The sequence below is a fragment of the Myotis nattereri genome (genome assembly GCF_964212035.1).
Source record: "Myotis nattereri genome assembly, chromosome: 10".
Taxonomy (NCBI): Eukaryota; Metazoa; Chordata; class Mammalia; order Chiroptera; family Vespertilionidae; genus Myotis; species Myotis nattereri.
This window is the reverse complement of record NC_138085.1, coordinates 26950443-26967406: the sequence shown is the minus strand read 5'-3', so window position 1 is coordinate 26967406 and position 16964 is coordinate 26950443. Positions and strand designations below refer to the sequence as shown.

The 16964-nt window shown below is 38.0% G+C and overlaps 1 protein-coding gene across 1 annotated transcript in view; it reads right to left on the bottom strand.

The window, feature by feature from the left end:
* Nucleotides 1–16964, bottom strand: part of BUB1 (BUB1 mitotic checkpoint serine/threonine kinase) — a gene marked incomplete at its 5' end in the record, with an annotated part of 39565 nt that overhangs the window by 13889 nt on the left and 8712 nt on the right. Inside the window, 9 exons of the mRNA XM_081101524.1 lie at nucleotides 993–1080; nucleotides 2814–2988; nucleotides 4712–4793; nucleotides 5678–5777; nucleotides 6743–6853; nucleotides 6948–7076; nucleotides 8146–8204; nucleotides 9688–9947; nucleotides 14565–14716. Of these exons, the coding sequence (XP_080957650.1) occupies nucleotides 993–1080; nucleotides 2814–2988; nucleotides 4712–4793; nucleotides 5678–5777; nucleotides 6743–6853; nucleotides 6948–7076; nucleotides 8146–8204; nucleotides 9688–9947; nucleotides 14565–14716 (1156 nt within the window). The remainder of the gene's footprint in view (nucleotides 1–992; nucleotides 1081–2813; nucleotides 2989–4711; nucleotides 4794–5677; nucleotides 5778–6742; nucleotides 6854–6947; nucleotides 7077–8145; nucleotides 8205–9687; nucleotides 9948–14564; nucleotides 14717–16964) is intronic.

The following is a 16964-nucleotide window of genomic DNA, read 5'->3' as shown; positions in this document are numbered from 1 at the left end:
AGCCAAAGAACATATAAGCATAACCTATAGACAGAGAACAGTGTGGTGATGGCCAGAGGGAAAGGGGGAGGAGGCTGGGTGGAGGTGGGCAAAGTGGGGGGAGGCTGGGTGGAGGTGGACAAAGAGGGGCGAAGATGGGGACATTTGTAATAGTGTCAACAATAAAAATAAAGTAAAAAATAAAAAGAATATTAAAAAGGTACCAGAGAAATCCCTTTTCTCTAATTAAAAAAAAAGGGGGGAAGAGGGGGGTGGAGTTTGATAACAAGAGCACAGCCCAGTGGTGAGAGCAAGGGTTCTAAAATAAGAGATATGGGTTCAAGTTCCCATGCTTCCAATTAGAAGCTGTATGACTTTAGGTCTTTTATTTAGCCTTCTAAGCCTGGTTCCCTCATCTGTAATGGTAGAAAAGACTAGTTCCTATAACTGAAGGTACTGTACGGTTAATTAAAAGATATAGTTTATGAAAAGCATAGCCACTGTTCTGGGATATAATAAATGCTCAAAAGATTATAGCTACTTTCAGTGTCTATCAGACTACTCAAATATGTCGGAATTTTACTTCTGCAAAACATTAATGTATGGTAAGTCTGCATTGTGCACCAATTCCTAAGTTTAAACACTGTATCTTCTGCCTCATAAAAGGAAGTGATTGACTGTCTTAATCACAGTGGGTATAGAGAAGGAATTCTGTTTGCTCAGTTCTGCAACAGGGTCTTTGGTAAGAGTACTACAGTTCTGCTCCCCAAATTAGTGGAAATCAGATACAGAAACTCTTCCCACAGGGATTCTCTGCTACCTCATTGCTTTTCTCATAGCCCTGATGTACCCCATGTTTAGATTAATTATTCTATTTATCCACAGAGAGGGCCTTCGGACTTAAAGCTGAGAGTCCATAAAAATGCTATTAGCCTTTAAGGACTGGAATTCTATTACATCTTAAAGCAAAGCTAGAATGAAAATGGAGTGACAGAACCACATGCTCACTATACCTGAACTTTTTGTCTTTTGAGGGTTGCACCACGTTTTCTTCACATGAATCCAAAGGCACATGGGTGCACTGTGCTGCTATCACATTTTCTGAAACATAAAAAATTAGAGGTAGACGTTATGTGGACACATGTGTACACACATGATTTTGTTATAAGGTCAAGGATTCCTTTTTATAGTGATTCTTGTTGTAATTTTAAAATAGTGTTCCATGGTAAATGTGCTGTAAGATTTTTAAAAGGGGGGAAAATCACTTTAAAAAACATTCTACTACTAATATATGTGAGCATTTCAACTTTATACATCTAATCCATACAATCCTTCAGAGAATAGGGCCTGGAGAAGGGCAGGTCCACTGTGGGGAGGATGACCAAATCATGGGAGGTTACTGGTATAGGAGGCAGGCCACACGCTGCTTTGGGAGAACCTGATGACAAGGACATCGAGTATAAAAGACTGCCAGGCTTTAGGAGGGCAGGGGTTTTGGTGTCTTTCAGTCAGTCGGTTGTTTCAGTTGATTGAATGATATAGTATGTTTACATCAGAAAGCTCCCTGGCAACAGTTGCCACTCCTTTTAACTAAAGAAAAAAACCCCACACATCTACTGATTAACAGACTAGATAGGGCAGAAACATAGAATAAACTTCTACCAAGTGATGTTAGTACTATATATAGCCAAATATTACACTGAATTAAATTTTATCAGATATTGCCTCACCAAATAGGTGCTAATATTTTTAAAAACTAGAATATCAGCTCCTATTTATAGAACCAAACTGGCAAATACTATAATTGTAGGCAATTTTTGACTGTTCTGAAAGGCTCTTGACTGATTAAACTAGTTTTCTTGAAGGGAAAAAAACTTTAAAAACATTTTTTTATTCAAGTGGCAAACTTGTAGTAACACTTGGCAATTGTTCAGGTTTCAGCTGACCTCCTCTTTAAAATTCAGAAAAGAAATATATCATGTTGGGTTAATACTTGACAAAAAAGTTTTATACCTTTAGTTAAACATTTTTAAGTATACAAGCTCAAATATGCTTCCATCTAGGGGAGAGAAATTCCTTGGCTATTCTTTTACTGGCATGCTTCAGTGAACAATTGCTTTCTTAAAAAAAAAAAAAAAGTGCCAGCAATGACAAGAGTTGGCTAGTAATTCAGTAGTCTTCCAAAAGGTAAAGTAGTTTCAGGTCTCATTGCATATATATTTTGTAGGCCAGCAGTTAATAAGTAACAACTATCTGTGCTCAATGAAAATGTTATATATTAAGGTACAATTCAGATATACAGTACAAAGATCTTGATATAGAAGTATTACATTTTGGGGAAATAAGGACTATTTAAGTTTTCTCATTACTCTCACTAAATCAGATCACTAAAAAATAAAATTTTCTGCATGGCGGTGTGGCTTAGTGGTTGAGTGTCAGCCCATGAATCAAGAGGTTACTGGTTCAATTTCTGGTCAGGGCACATGCTCGGGTTGTAGGCTTAATCCACAGTAGGGGGGCAGGCAGGAGTTAGCCGATTAATTTTTCTCTCTCATAGATGTTTCTATTTCTATTCCTTTCCCTTCCTCTCTCTCTAAATATCAATAAAAACATATTTAAAAAATAAATAACATTTTCTTAGTACTTGGCTATGCCTCTAAAGTAATGAGATCTCTAGACAAATATCAAGAACTAAAAATTACTATTTGTTACTCTTATCAAATTAATAAAATATAAATGTTCATTATTTTTTATTTAATCTGTCTGTAGTAGCCTTTCTGTTTGTTGTAAAACATAAAATAAACCTATACCCTATACAAGTATTGTTACACAACCTTTATCTTCCAGAGCATGTGCTGAGTCCACCTGAAGTTTGTGGAAAGGAGTAGATGCAAGCTGTGCAGCAGATGTAAAGTCTCCTGGGCTCTTAGGACTGGGTGCCAGTGTCTTGGTGCAGCGGATGCCCCATACTGTAGAGTCATCCCAAAACTCTTCAGCATGAGGTACTTCCTGCAACAAAAGATGAACTGAAAAAAATCAACCATCTCCCTGTGTCATCCATGAAATTTAACACATTAATGCTTTTGAAGACTCAGAAAAATGAGGAATGAAAGAGGAAACAGGTGTAATTCTGGCTAACACACAGCCACTTTCTCTACTCCGCTTGTTAGAAGCAAGTCACTAAATCCAGCCTACACTCAAAACAAGGTAAACTAAGCTCCACCTTCTGGATAGAGGAACATCAAAGAATTTGTGAACAAAGGCTAAAACCACCACAGTAATTAATAATTTGGGTAAGATACTTTGAGGCTATACAAATATCCTATTTTCCTCTTAAAGTTTCACTAGCTAATTTTAATATTCACCTGTGGATCTTGCCTGAAGCAATTATTATCGCTGTGACTGACAGCCAGCCATTTTCTAGAGCCACTCATTCCTTCTACCTGACTTCGAGTTCTTCTATGGGATGCTTTGTTCTTTCTCTGCCATTTTATTTATAGCAATATGAATACTTATTTTATTTCTTGGGTTAGAATTTAATACTACCCTATTCTACTTATTTTCTTGCTTATGCTGTCCCAGTTTTGGCCATTGGCTGCTCAGGTTGGCTCCTGTGTCCTTTTTCTGTGTTCCATTTTTTTTTTAAGCACTTCCTTACTTTCTGGCACTATAAGATACCAGAATTCTAGGCTTGTTTATATTTTTCTAGCCCCAGCCCTAGAATCAGCTATTTCTCCAAGAACACAAAGGTCAATTTTAGAGTCTATGACAAAAGCAGAAACTGCTAAGTCAGAATTGACCATAGCTCTTTAGTTGCCCATAAAAATGCCACCCCTGGTTTTTATATATACTGTGGTCTTCGTAAATCCCACCATGTCTCTTCCAACATGGCAGGAATAGCTGGCTGGTTGTTTTTTTCAGGTGAACACAGGATAAAGCAATTGTCCTATGCTTAAGGCCAGAATGTATGGATAACTCATTGTGGGGTTTTTAGTCAAAGCACACGGGTTAGTTGAATAGTTCACTAAAATGCGCCTCTGAGATAATGCTACTATATTTGAAATTTAGCCCATTATTCAGGAAATTGTTAAGGTCAAAAAGTCCACCAGACGCATTAGAGAGCTGGGTGATAATGTATTCAAAAGAATTCACTATGGGATGAACACCATGACCCAGGGTTTAGCAGAGCTTCTTAGCATCTCTCTGACACATCACAATAGAGGGTAGCCTGGGGTAAATGACGAGAAGTACAGCTTGGTAATACTCAGGGCCAAAGTGGAAGCTTAGTGTGCACTGGACAGAGCTGCTGTAAAGAGAAATACTTTGGGCCAACAAACAGGTGACACCTATCTGCTGCCATGCCTGACGAAGGATCATCCCAATTTAATTTTTGCTAATAGTCTACTTGTAGGCCTCACTTCCCAGGTTTAGAAAACATGTGTATTTCTCTACCCCACCCTTGACCCCTGTCCTCCTATATAGAGGGCAGGATCTTTGAGGGCAAGGATCACACCAGATTCTTTTTTCAGTTTCTATACCTATCACAGTGTCTGGCACATACTAGATACTCAAAAAATTGTAGAATAATGTACCCCAAAATCGCACTCTTCATATGACATATAATTTTTCAGCAGCTTTACATAAACTATCTAATTTATCAATCACAACTATTTGGTAAAACATAAAGGGAAGAGTGGTCAGACCATTTCACAGATGAGCAGACATTACTTACCTTTGGTCTTGGAGAAACTCTGCTTATAGAGCGTTCTCCAAAAGCCCTGGCTCCTGTGGGTTTGTTTATAGGTTGTGGTAATCTAAGAAAAGATTTGTAAAATTATAAATAATAAAACATGCCAAGGAAATAAATTTTACTACCTGAGTGTTAGAAACACTCTCCAGTTATCCTATTTAGCTACTTAGTATTTACATATATATTCCTTACATTTGCAATAGTTGTAGCAAAACTGAGTGCAAACTGAATTAATGTGACTATGTAGATAAGAGTAGAACAAGTTACTTCAGCGAGGGTGGAAAATACAAAAGTTTCTATTCTACCGAGCTATAAGTTTTAGGAACGGAGTTAGTGGTATGGCCACAGGTCAAGAATGCCATGCATTTGATTAATTTCCAGTGCTTAGTTTAGCTATGGGATTTCTCTCTGATAGCTGGTCAGCCCTTTCTTCTTTCTGCCACAGTATAAATCACGTCCATATTGTGATATCTTTAATTCATACAGACACTTCTCTTTCCACAGTTTAAACTATTAATAGTGAAAATTCCTGAAGCTACCCTCTCTAATGTAATTTCCCTTGGCCTTCAAACATATTATCTCTGCAATATGAACCTCCAATAAGCCATCTCCTTTTCTGCAAATATAAACAGAGCATGTACAGATATCAGGATTGGTGAATTCATTCACATCTAATAAAAGTTCAAATCCACAGAATCCCTCAGTTCTCTGATAATTTACTACTATAACCTTTTACTGCAGAAAGTCTGCTTTCTTTTGAGTCCTGCATAGCACTGAGGATATGGGGAAGGTTAGCAATAATCTGGTCATCGGGTCAGAAAGATCATCAGTGGCGAGCTGGGACTATAATGCAGATCACTTGATTGGCAGAATACTCTATTGCCACTTCACTGCCTTGAGATACAGAGGAATCTCCTCCAAGGAGATTTTAACTAGGTGTTTCTTTACCCGTAATTTTCTTTGTTTCCATCTTCAAACACGGAAAAAGCAGATGACAAAGAAGAGATAATCTTATTGACTCCCCAAGTTCCAGAAGAACTTGACTTTTCTGCAATAGAAAAAAACAACAACAGCATTTAATTATTGCACTGGGGAGAAAACATTCTTCTTTATACTAAACTTCAACTATAAATAAGAAAATGGAATAATAGCTCACAGAAAAGAAGTGATAGCGGCATTTCAAATACTAGGTAATGCGATAAGTTACTACGTACTGAGGTAAAGTAACTTAGTTATGGTCACAGGGGTTCGCATTCAAGTTCTTGCCACCTATAAAAACATGGCGTTCATCATTCTCCTAAAACATTGCTATTGTCACCTGACTCACTTAACAAAGTTCTCAATGACTTTGTTTTGCATTTTGTTTAAGAATTAACCATTGTAGCTTTATATTTCAGATCCTCCTGAATCTAACTGGATCTTAGTATTGGTTTTTTCTTTTTTTATAAATTGATGTTAAAGAGAGAAAGGGAAGATAGAGAGAGGGAGTGAGGAAGACCGAGAGAGGAACATTGATTGGCTGCCTCCCACATACGCCCCAATCAGGGATCAAATCCACAACCTGGCTGTGTGACCTGACCTTTGGTGCATAGGACGATGCTCCAACCAAGCCATACCAGCCAGGGCTTATTTAGTTTACCATGATCTCTTCCCTGGCTTCCAGCAGGAATCCCGATTCCAGACAAATGTAGGATAGTTGCTGGCCTCCAGCACTCCACCCCTGCTACTACCAGGCAAGACTCGAGTCAGACTTCAAGTACTCAGCCCTTTCTAGCCATTTCTACCCATGAGGATCTTGTCCTTCTTGGCACTATTATTGTTTTAGAAACAAACCTGATCTATGATACACATCCAGTACCTTGTCGAAGATTCTCGCATTTTTTAATTTCACACATTCCCTGCCCTTATGTGGCAAGCTAATCAAGGGTAGGGCCACTTCTTGTATAATCCTTGATATTCCTATGACAGTCATCTACAATGCTATGTACTTAGCAGTTTTAAACAAATTATTACTTTGAAACTGAGCTTCGAATGCATCTTCATTTTGATCTAGAGATGGCCATTCATCTTTGTCATCAGAAACATCAGGAAGTGTAGGAGCCTGGAACATATTCATGATGAACCCTTAAAGGTGTAGAAAGAATAACTGTAAACAAAGCTGCAAAAACCTTTCATTAATCTGCTGTCAGAGGCTACACATTCCAACCAAAGGCTTTACCTAATGCTTCTTTTGTGTGCACGGTGGGTGATGGCTGCACTTTGGATGGTGTTGCCTGAACCATTCCCAGGGATGTGTTTGGAGTTGTGTGAAAAGAACTTGTGTTAACAACCTTATGTGTTTCACACCCTATTAAAGGAATGGGGACAAGATGCAATATCAGTAAGGAAATCAGAATTATTTAAAAGGTATACAATATAAGAAACTTATTACAATTAAAACATTTATTATCGTTGATAATTATCACTAAGGATTTCCATTACTAATGTACTTTCATTTTTTATCTTATTAATAAGGCCCAGATCGCACTCTATTCTTCCTCCTCTGCTCACTCCAGCCTCCCCCCGCCGCGCCCCCCCCCCCCCCGCCCCCCCAGCCTCTCTGCTGTGCTTAGATACATCAGGGTCATTCCCACCTGAGGGTCATTCTGCATGGGCCTGAAATGGGTTTTCTAAGCTAGCCACATGAGCAGCCCCCTCTTCCAGGCTTTCACCCCTAAATATTACTTTCTTTTTGGATATCTTCCCAGGTCACTTCTATAGTTTCAATCTACCTCTCCAACAGCAATACTTCCTTTCCCCTCCACATAGGTGGGTTTTGTCCTTTCTGTTCATGGCTACACCCCTAACTCCCTACAATAGTGCCAGGCCCCTAGAGAGTGCTCAGGAGGTCTGGGTTCAATACAGGGGTCTCCAGCTGTTTTTGAGTAGCTCTGCTCCCACAGAACTGTCATTGGAAAGGATGTCACAGTCATATGGGGGGGGTGTGTGTGAACGTCCAAGCTATGTGTCTTATTTTACTTATACCGTAAAATTTACATAACTTCAGTGCAAATGCCTCTAACAAAGTAATACCAAATAGAACTATAACATCCTACCTCACATTTCCTACCTCATGACATATTAAAGTTGACTCTTTTTTGGATGAACTTGAGAAATTTAACAGTAAGGTTTTCACAAATCAAGTTTCCAAAAGATTCTAACTATTAAGATGTGACTAACAAGTAGGTTTCTGAATTATTATCTTAATTTGAAATGGTCCAGAGCTCATCTAACCCCTATATTCTAATAGGAAAGCTAACACCAGCTTCATTAAGGTCTGAAGCCTTCATGAACCACGGCCACCACACAGACCTCTGAGTGACCTGGAGACGTCTGGGAAACAGGTCAGGAGCAAATGTATTGTAACTACACATTACCTTCTTTCATCTCTGCTCTGCTCTGTGGCTTGAATTCCTGAGTAGTTCTAGTCACACATCTGGAAGAGAAAACTCTTAAGACACACTAACTCTCAAGAAAGAATAGTAAAAAAATGTCAACAATTACAAACCTACTGGTAAAAAAAAAAAAAAGGATAGAACTGCTTAGGTCCTACAGTGTAAGTAAATGCAATGTTTGTTTTATTTTTTTCCATTTCCTTTTGAGGAAAAGAATTCTTACAATTATAAGTCAGATACTAATGCTTGCCTGACACAGTGATTATGTATTTTAATAGCATGCTAATCATTCCTTTATGTGGTATTACAAGATAATGGCTCCCTAATTTAAATGTTCCCATTCATCACATAAGCTAAAGGGCTAACACACAGCTCTCTTGAGTCATGGTGAGGAAAAGCACTGCTGAGCTTTAGCTGCATGACCACCACTTGTCATGAGCCAGTTGACACAGTACATTGTTCTCCAGATTTTAATGGTTATTAAGAAAGAAAAAATGGCACAAAAGACATATATCAGTTTGTTTTAAGTATAGTTGTGATAGTGGACTTCATCCATTTAACGCTGCTAAAATTTTCTTAGTAAACCTTGTTAAGATATAAAGTAAAAAATACAGCACTTTTAATTTTACCATTTTGGTAGGGGCGGCTGGTCAGGTATCACTCTTACAAGGCATGTCACTGCTGCTGCTCTTATCATTTTATAGGTTCATAAATTAACTATGAAGATCTAATGGAATCGTGAGTTCCACCAACAGTCCTCTTCTTACATATATGGTAGAGTAACCAGGTCTGAATTATTATCTTAATGTGAGTGAAAAAGCATGATGATTTAAAATATTATTTCCAGGGAAATCATTGACAAAAGTTAACTGCAGACATTAAGGGAAAACAGTACTTAAGAACCATAATATGTGTGAAGGGTTTTAACCCAAAGGGAGAATGTGAGATTAATTGTAGCTTTTATTTTTTCTAATGGTTCAATAAAATTGCTATAAGTTGAAAGAGAGAAACTGAAGATAAAAATGTAAACAAAACAAGTGATATGACACTCTATCTTAGAAATCTAGGAAAATCCCTCAAAATTAGGGATACATCTTCAGCAGAATATAGATACTGTGTAATAGATATTAATCTCACTCCTGGTGGGAAGACAGAAGGAAGAGGAGAAGAACACATGTTAAGAAACTGTTTGGACTGTAATAATCCCTATGTGTATTCAGTAAGAGCTAGTGAGCAAAGGTAGTTTCAGTTTAACAGATGTATATTCTTCTGTTATAAAAAGAACGTTGAGTTTCAGTGTAGTGAAAATGTTTAATTCATGAGAGCAGTATGAAGTAAAACACATACTCTAAAAGAAGTATAAAAGAAGATAAATCTGCAAAATTTGGGGCTAAAGTTTTGGGAACTTAGTTTAAAAATAGGAAGTAGCTGTCATTTACATTTTGCTCCTGATTTTGTAAACTATGGAAGAAACTGACAGACACCATTCACAGCACTGTCATCACTGAACCAACTTTGGCTTACCTGGCATCATTTCCGGCCACTGAAAACATGGAGTCTGTCCCTGGCTGGGCTGCCAAAGGAGCAGGAGGAGCTACACTCTGGCTGATGGCTGGGGAAACCAAAGCCACAGTGACCACACTGGCTTCAGGAGGAACAGCAGCAGGTGCCTGTCTGGGTTTCTCTCCCATGCCCTCTGAGGTTTGCTGAGTTATGGTTGGAAGAGATGGAGTGCTCAGTTCCTGCTGGGAGCCGACACTTGGCCCCATGCATGCTGGATTAACCTGTCATGTTAAGCAAACAAAAGCAAAACCATGAAGCCCAGAATCTTAGTAATTAGGTGTTACAGCTTTTCAAACACTGGCATCTGTCTTCAGTAGATTCCTTTTTCCTTGAAGTATTCTGAAATGAACAGTCGACAAGAACACAAAGGACCATTCTACATGACGGATGGTTTTGTAGTTTAACCACAGACACAACTGGCAGTTCAAACTTCAAACCATTGAAATAATGCCCCATCTAGTTTTATTCGTATTTAAGAACTGTCTTATTTCTTTTCACTTAATTTTGGGAAAAGACCAAGTCAATTTATCAAATACTCATAATAATGTCCCTTCCATCAAAATTTTACCTTTGGTAGCTATTTTCTCCTTAATGAATAGGAAACCTGAGTATAAACTACAATTATAACTGCCACACAAACAAGCATGGCTTACACAAGATGGACAACAAACTCTTCATTTAAAATCTTTGTTTTCCTACTCAATGTAGAGTGTAATTGTACACTCTTTTGTTACCAAATTAAAAGACAGAAGAGTGAATTCTTCCCCATATAAAAGTATTTTTACAAATTGTTAACACCAAATAGCTAGGGCAAAAATAGTTATTTCACAGACAAAAGGACAAAATATAAAATGTTCATACAGCATCCGGTCTAGATGGCAGAGTAAGTAAATGGTGTTTTGGCCTACTCCCATGACAACATCAAAATCACAACTAAATTATAGAACCACCCTAGAGAACCACCTGAGGACTAGGTGACTAGAAGTCTTATAACTAAGGATATAAAGAAACCATGCTGAGACAGGTAGGAGGGGCAGAGAGACACAGGCAGTCTGGTTCCAAATTCACATGTGGCAGTTAAGAATCAGAGCAATATCTCAGCTGCAGAAGTCCTCCCTGAGGTGTGAAGACACTCCTAAGAAGCTCCAAAACATACACACCTGGTGGCCGGCTTCAGACCACACTAGACCTGCACCACACCAGGCTCCACATCCAAGAGCACGGTGCCAAGAAGTAAAAAAAATCATAAGATTCTGTCTGGGTGAGACAGAGGGCTTCTATACTCCAGGCATCCTCTTAGAGGGACTGAGCATAAACACTCACCCTAAACTTCAGAAAAGGGACAGCAGCTTGAAAAGTTCCAGGGACATACTTGGAGGAACTGAATTGTAAGGCTCAAGGTGAGGCCTAGAGGGGCAGCTATATCCCAGAAAGAAGTGCTAGCAGGAGCCATTGTTCCTTTGATTGCCCCACACCCTGCAGATGGCACAGGTCAGGTCCATATACAGTCAAACCTCATTTCTCAAATATCTTCTATCTTGAACAATTTGGTTCTTGACCAAGTTGTTCACCGAAAAATGTCTCGGTTGTCAAACCAAACTTTGGTTTTTGAACTCACAACCCTTTCAAGTGATACCTCAGCTTAAAAAAAGGTTTCTCTCAGGCAACAAAGGAGAGAATGTTTTTGTTGCTGGGGAAATCAAGGATTAGCACAATTGTAAAACATGAAAAGGCCATCAAGAGTGTTAATGTTTGGGGGGGTGGGTAAGAGATCAACCGAAGGGCTTGTATGCATGCATATGAGCATAACCAATGGACACAAGACACTGGGGGGCATGGGAAGCTAGGGGAGGGTCAAGGGGAGAAAAAAAAAGGAGACATATATAATACTCTTTGTAATACTTTAAGCAATAAAACAATTAAAAAAAAGAGTGTTAATGTTGCTAAGGGTGTGAAAGAAATAATGATCACAGACAATTAAAGAGGTAGGAAAACTGTTGTTGATTTGAACAGCATTTCAGAGGCAATGATATAGGAACAAGAAAAGATGCCCCATGCTGATATGAAAGACTCCCCTGGAATGAGTGCTGAAAGTGATTTGTTTAAGGCTAGTAGGGGGTGATTTGATTAATTTAAGAAAAGAAGTGTTTATTTATAGATTAAATAGTATATTAGACATGTACTATATAAAAGAAAGGTTAAAACAGGGAATTGTTTGGGGGTCTAGAATGGATTATTTCAATTTACATTATTTCTAATGGAAAAAAAAAATGATTTGGTTTTCTAACAAATCGATTCTTGAACAGCCTTCTGGAATGAATTGAGTTGGAGAATTGAGGTTCCAATATAGAGCTATCCATTAACCTGGCTAACATAACTCTCGCCCCACCCTGGTAATTCTCCTAGCCTTGCCCCACTAGACTCGCACATTGACCGAACCTCTTGTGGCCTCCAATTGCCCTGTTCCTCTTGCTAATCGGCCCCCAGCCAGGCACTAGTGGTAGTGGCCTGGGTTCACAGCATAATCTCTCCCAGGTGCCTCTATCCCCAGCAGAGACAACTACCAACTGACAATTACTTTGTAGCTCTTACCAGGTGGACCTAGGCTGGACACAGGCAGTAGCTGACCTTGGCCTATACTGAAGACACTCCCAAGAAGCTCCAAAACAAACACACCTGGTAGCTGGCTTCAGACCACACTAGACCACCGCCCAATCAGTATCACAAATGACACACCCAAAGGGTGGACTGACAGGCACCAGAGCCCTGCTAAAGCAAAGCCTGCTCCCTGGGGTCAGCCCCTGCAGAACAGCTTGTCCACTGTAGTATCATGGCCACTCCTCACAGCCAGTCAGCCTGAGGATCAGTCCCACCCATTGATGTGCCAACACACTCAGTTACAACAGGAGGGCACAAAAGGGAAAACCCTGGAGCATCCGACTCAAGTGAACAGGGAGACTGTGCCACTGGGCCCCACGGGACCCCTACTACATAGGGCCACCCTGCTAAGACTTAAAGGCATAACAGATAGCCCGGCTGGTGTGGCTGACTGGTTGAACATCGACCTATGAATCAGAAGGTCATGGTTTGATTCCCGGTCAGGGCACATGCCCAGGTTGTGGGTTAGGTCCCAGTGTGCTAGCTGATCAATGATTCTCTTTTTTACTAGTGTCTCTCTCTCTCTCTCCCACTCCCTCCCCCTTAAATCAATAAAAATATATTTTAAAAAAAATAACAGATATATCTACTACATGGGAACAAACAGGGAGGTAGCCAAAATGAGGAGACAAAGAAACATATCCCAAATGAAATAATAGGACAAAACTCCGAAAAAAGAACTAAATAAAATGGAAGCAATCAATCTATCAGATTTAGAGTTCAAAATACTGGTTATAATGGTGCTCAATGAACTTGGGAGAAGAACAGATGATCTCAGTGAGAACATCAACAGAGACTGAAAACATGAAATGGAGATAGAAAACATGAAAATGAACCAGGCAGAAATGAAGAATAACTAAAATGAGGCATACATTAGATGGAATCAACAGCAGATTAGATGAAGGGATCAAATCAGCAATTTGGAAGACTGGGTAGCATAAAACACAATTTAAACAGCAAAATAAATAAATAAATAAGTAAATAAATAAATAAAGATAGTTTAAGGGATTTCTGGGACAGTACCAAGCGTACCAACATTTCATCATAGAAGTAACTGAAGGAGGAGAGAGAGAGAGAGACAGAGAGAGAGAGAAAACGAGAATGCAAAAGGTTGAGAACCTATTTGAAAAATGATGGAACACTTCCCTAACCTGGTGAAGGAAACAGACAGACAAGTCCAAGAAGTACAGAGTCCCAATCAAATGTTATGTGTGAACACCAAAACACATCATAATCAAAAAGCCAAAAGAGAGAATCTTAAAGGCAGCCAACGAAAAGCAGTTATCTACAAGGGAGCTCCCATAACTCTCAGCTGATTTCTCAACAGGGTTGCAGTGCCTTCAAGGATGAGAAAATGTGATGACTTCCTTCCAGGACATCATGTGCAACCAAATTACCACCCAAGTGTGAGGGTGGAATAAAGGTCTTTCATGTGTGTGAGATCTCAAAAAATTAACCTTCAGAAATGCTTTTCTAGAAAAAGCTCTTGGAGACTATGTGCCACCAAAATGGAGATAGATGTTAAGGAGCAACAGTGACAAGGGAATGAGAAAACAGGGATACAACATAGGAGAGGAACAAGGGAAGAACAGCTGCCCTCAGCCAACCTAGAGGACCAAGACAGAAGGCTTTGGGGGATACGGGGCCAGGAAAAGTGAAACCAAGAATATATCTGATGCATTTGAACACAATGAACATTGGAACATAATTGAACAGTTTCTTTAAATGGAGATATAGAACTGGTAAGTACCAAGAAAATATAACAAAAAAAAGCCCAAGATAATTATTTTAACAATTTCTTGGAATTATCCCGGGAAAAAAAGGAAATCCAAATAAATAAGAAAAAACAAAACATTCCAATAGAATCATAAATATATAAATACAGGGTGTGGCAAAAGTAAGTTTACAGTTGTGAGTGCTCAAAATGCAGAGTTTATTCTTGTATTATTATTATTTTTTAATAAGAAAGGTACATTGGTGTACAGCGTTCACTTGGATTATTATTTATTAACTATTATATTATTTTCCATATAGTGTACTTTTGCCCCACACTGTACAGAAATATATATAAACATGTACATGCATATTTAACATCAGAATTAACTAAAAACAGGGCCTAGAAAGGCGCAAATAAAAAGAAAATCAATGGCATGGCAAGCATCAGTAAAGAGCACACATACCTCAGGACTTTCCTGAAAAGCGGGAAGGTGCTCCTGGGATGTCTCTACCACTTGATGCAACTTCTTATTAAGTTCATCCATTTTCTCTTTCAGTAGTTGTTCTTCAAAAGCATTTGCTTCTTTCATTTTCATGTAATGTCTGTCTTCATTTACTTTAGAAAAGATAATGGTTTGAATGCAAAGTTTAAATGTAGGCCATAGGATTGCAATTTTTTTACTAGTCTTTTCCTTAGGTATTAGGTTATCAGAACTAAAACATGTATTACATTTATTTTGACAGCTATTTATTTAAATTACGGTATAATTGACATATAACTATTAGTTTCAGAGGTACAATATGATTCTATATTTGATCACAAGATAGTAATTAACACCTGTCACCTTACATGGTTACAAAATGTTTTCCTTATGATCAGGACTTTTAAGATCTACTCTCTTAGCAACTTACAAACAGGCAAGTTTATTAACTATAGCCCCCATGCTGTACATTATACCCCATAACCTATTTATTGCATAACTGGAAGTTTGTATCATTTCACCCCCTTTATTCCTTTCACCCTAACCCCTGACAACCACTAATGTTTGTATTTATGTTTTTTAATTCCAAATAGAAGTGATATCATACAGTTTTGTCTTCACCTGACTTATTTCACTTAGCATAATGCCCTCAAGGTCCAGCCATGTTTTTACAAATGGTAAGATTACATTATTTTTCACAGTTGAATAATATCCCAGGGTGTGTGATGTGTAGATGTATCAATCATAATTTCTTTATCCATTCTTGCACTGATGGACCCTTATCTTGGGTATTAGAAATAATGCTGCAATAAGCATGGGGGTGCATATATGTTTTGGAGTATTTTCATTTTTCATAGTGTTTTGTATACTAACTCTGTATCTTGTAACTTTACAGATTTTTAAAATTAATTCAAACACTTCTTTGATGTTTTTCTATACACATATCATGCTATCTGCAAATAGCGAAGTTTTACTTCTTCCTTTCCAATTTGGATGCCTTTTGTTTTTCATGTGTAATTGCTGTGTAGGACTTCCAACACCATATTGAATAAGAGTGGTGAAAGTGTGCATCCTTGTCTTGTTCTTGATCTTAGAGGAAAAACTTTCAGCTTTCACCACTGAATTAGGGGTTAATAGTGGGGTTTATAACAGTGAGGTACATTCCCTTTATACTCATTTAGCTGAAAGTGTATTTTTTATCATAAATAGATGTTGAATTTCATCAAATGATTTTTCTGAATCTATTGATATGATCTATGATTTTATCCTTGATTTTGTTTAGTGATATGTCATGTTCAATGATTTGTGTATGCTGAACCATCCCTGCATTGCTGGAATAAATCCCACCTGATCCGGGTGTATGGCCTTTTAATGTATTCAGTCTGCTAGTATTTTGTCGAGGATTTTTGTATCTATGTTCATCAGGAGAATTGTCCTGTGCTGTTCTTGTCTAGTTTTGGTATTAGAATCAAGCTGGCCTTATAATAATATGAATTTGAAAGTGTTCCCTCTATTTTTTGGAGGAGCTTGAGAAGATTTGGTATTAACTATTCTGTGAATGTTTGGTAATATCCACCAGTGTAGTTTGATAGAATTCACCTTTTAATTATCATTTTTATCTGCCATTAAGCATGGTTACTTTTACAATCAGAGCATGTAAATTACAAAAATTTATATGTTGATCAACAATATTTGGTAATAAGACAGTATGATACTAATTACTTCTAAAACAAATATGACTGTGGAAATCATGTGAAAATGGAATCGTTTTTAAGAGATTTAAGTTTAAGAAGAAATAAAACTAAAGCTCTCTGAAGGGTATGTCAAATACATTGCAGGTAGTCCCACTTACAATGACTGGGTTACATAACCATGTCATACAAATCAAATCACCTGGCTAAGACTTTAGGTCACAACATGTGAAAGAAAAATGCTTCTGTGCATGGCACAAAATGGGTCCTCCATGAGTGTGAAATGACTGTTCTTTCAGGTGCTGATGAATGAGAAATAAGAAACAAAAAAGGAAGGCTAACAGAGTGACTATAGTACAAATAACTGAGATGGTATAAGTCCTGAATGGAACAAAGGCTCATTTTCCTTTGAGGTCTACATTATTACAGCAAAAAAAAAAAAAAAAAAAAAAGTACAATATTGGTGTTATCATTCAGTTTTCCCTGTGAGAAAATCTTGGCCGCCTCCATAGAGGATTCCTTCTAAATGTCTTATTTGTATTAATTGCAGATCTTGGAAAAGTCTCTTAACTCCAATTCCTAACTTAATCCTTTGACAGTACAAATAACTGACCCAGTGATTTAGAGTTGCTATATATAGAAGTTCACCTATACAGGTAATGTTTACAAGTTTTAAAATACCTATTTCACT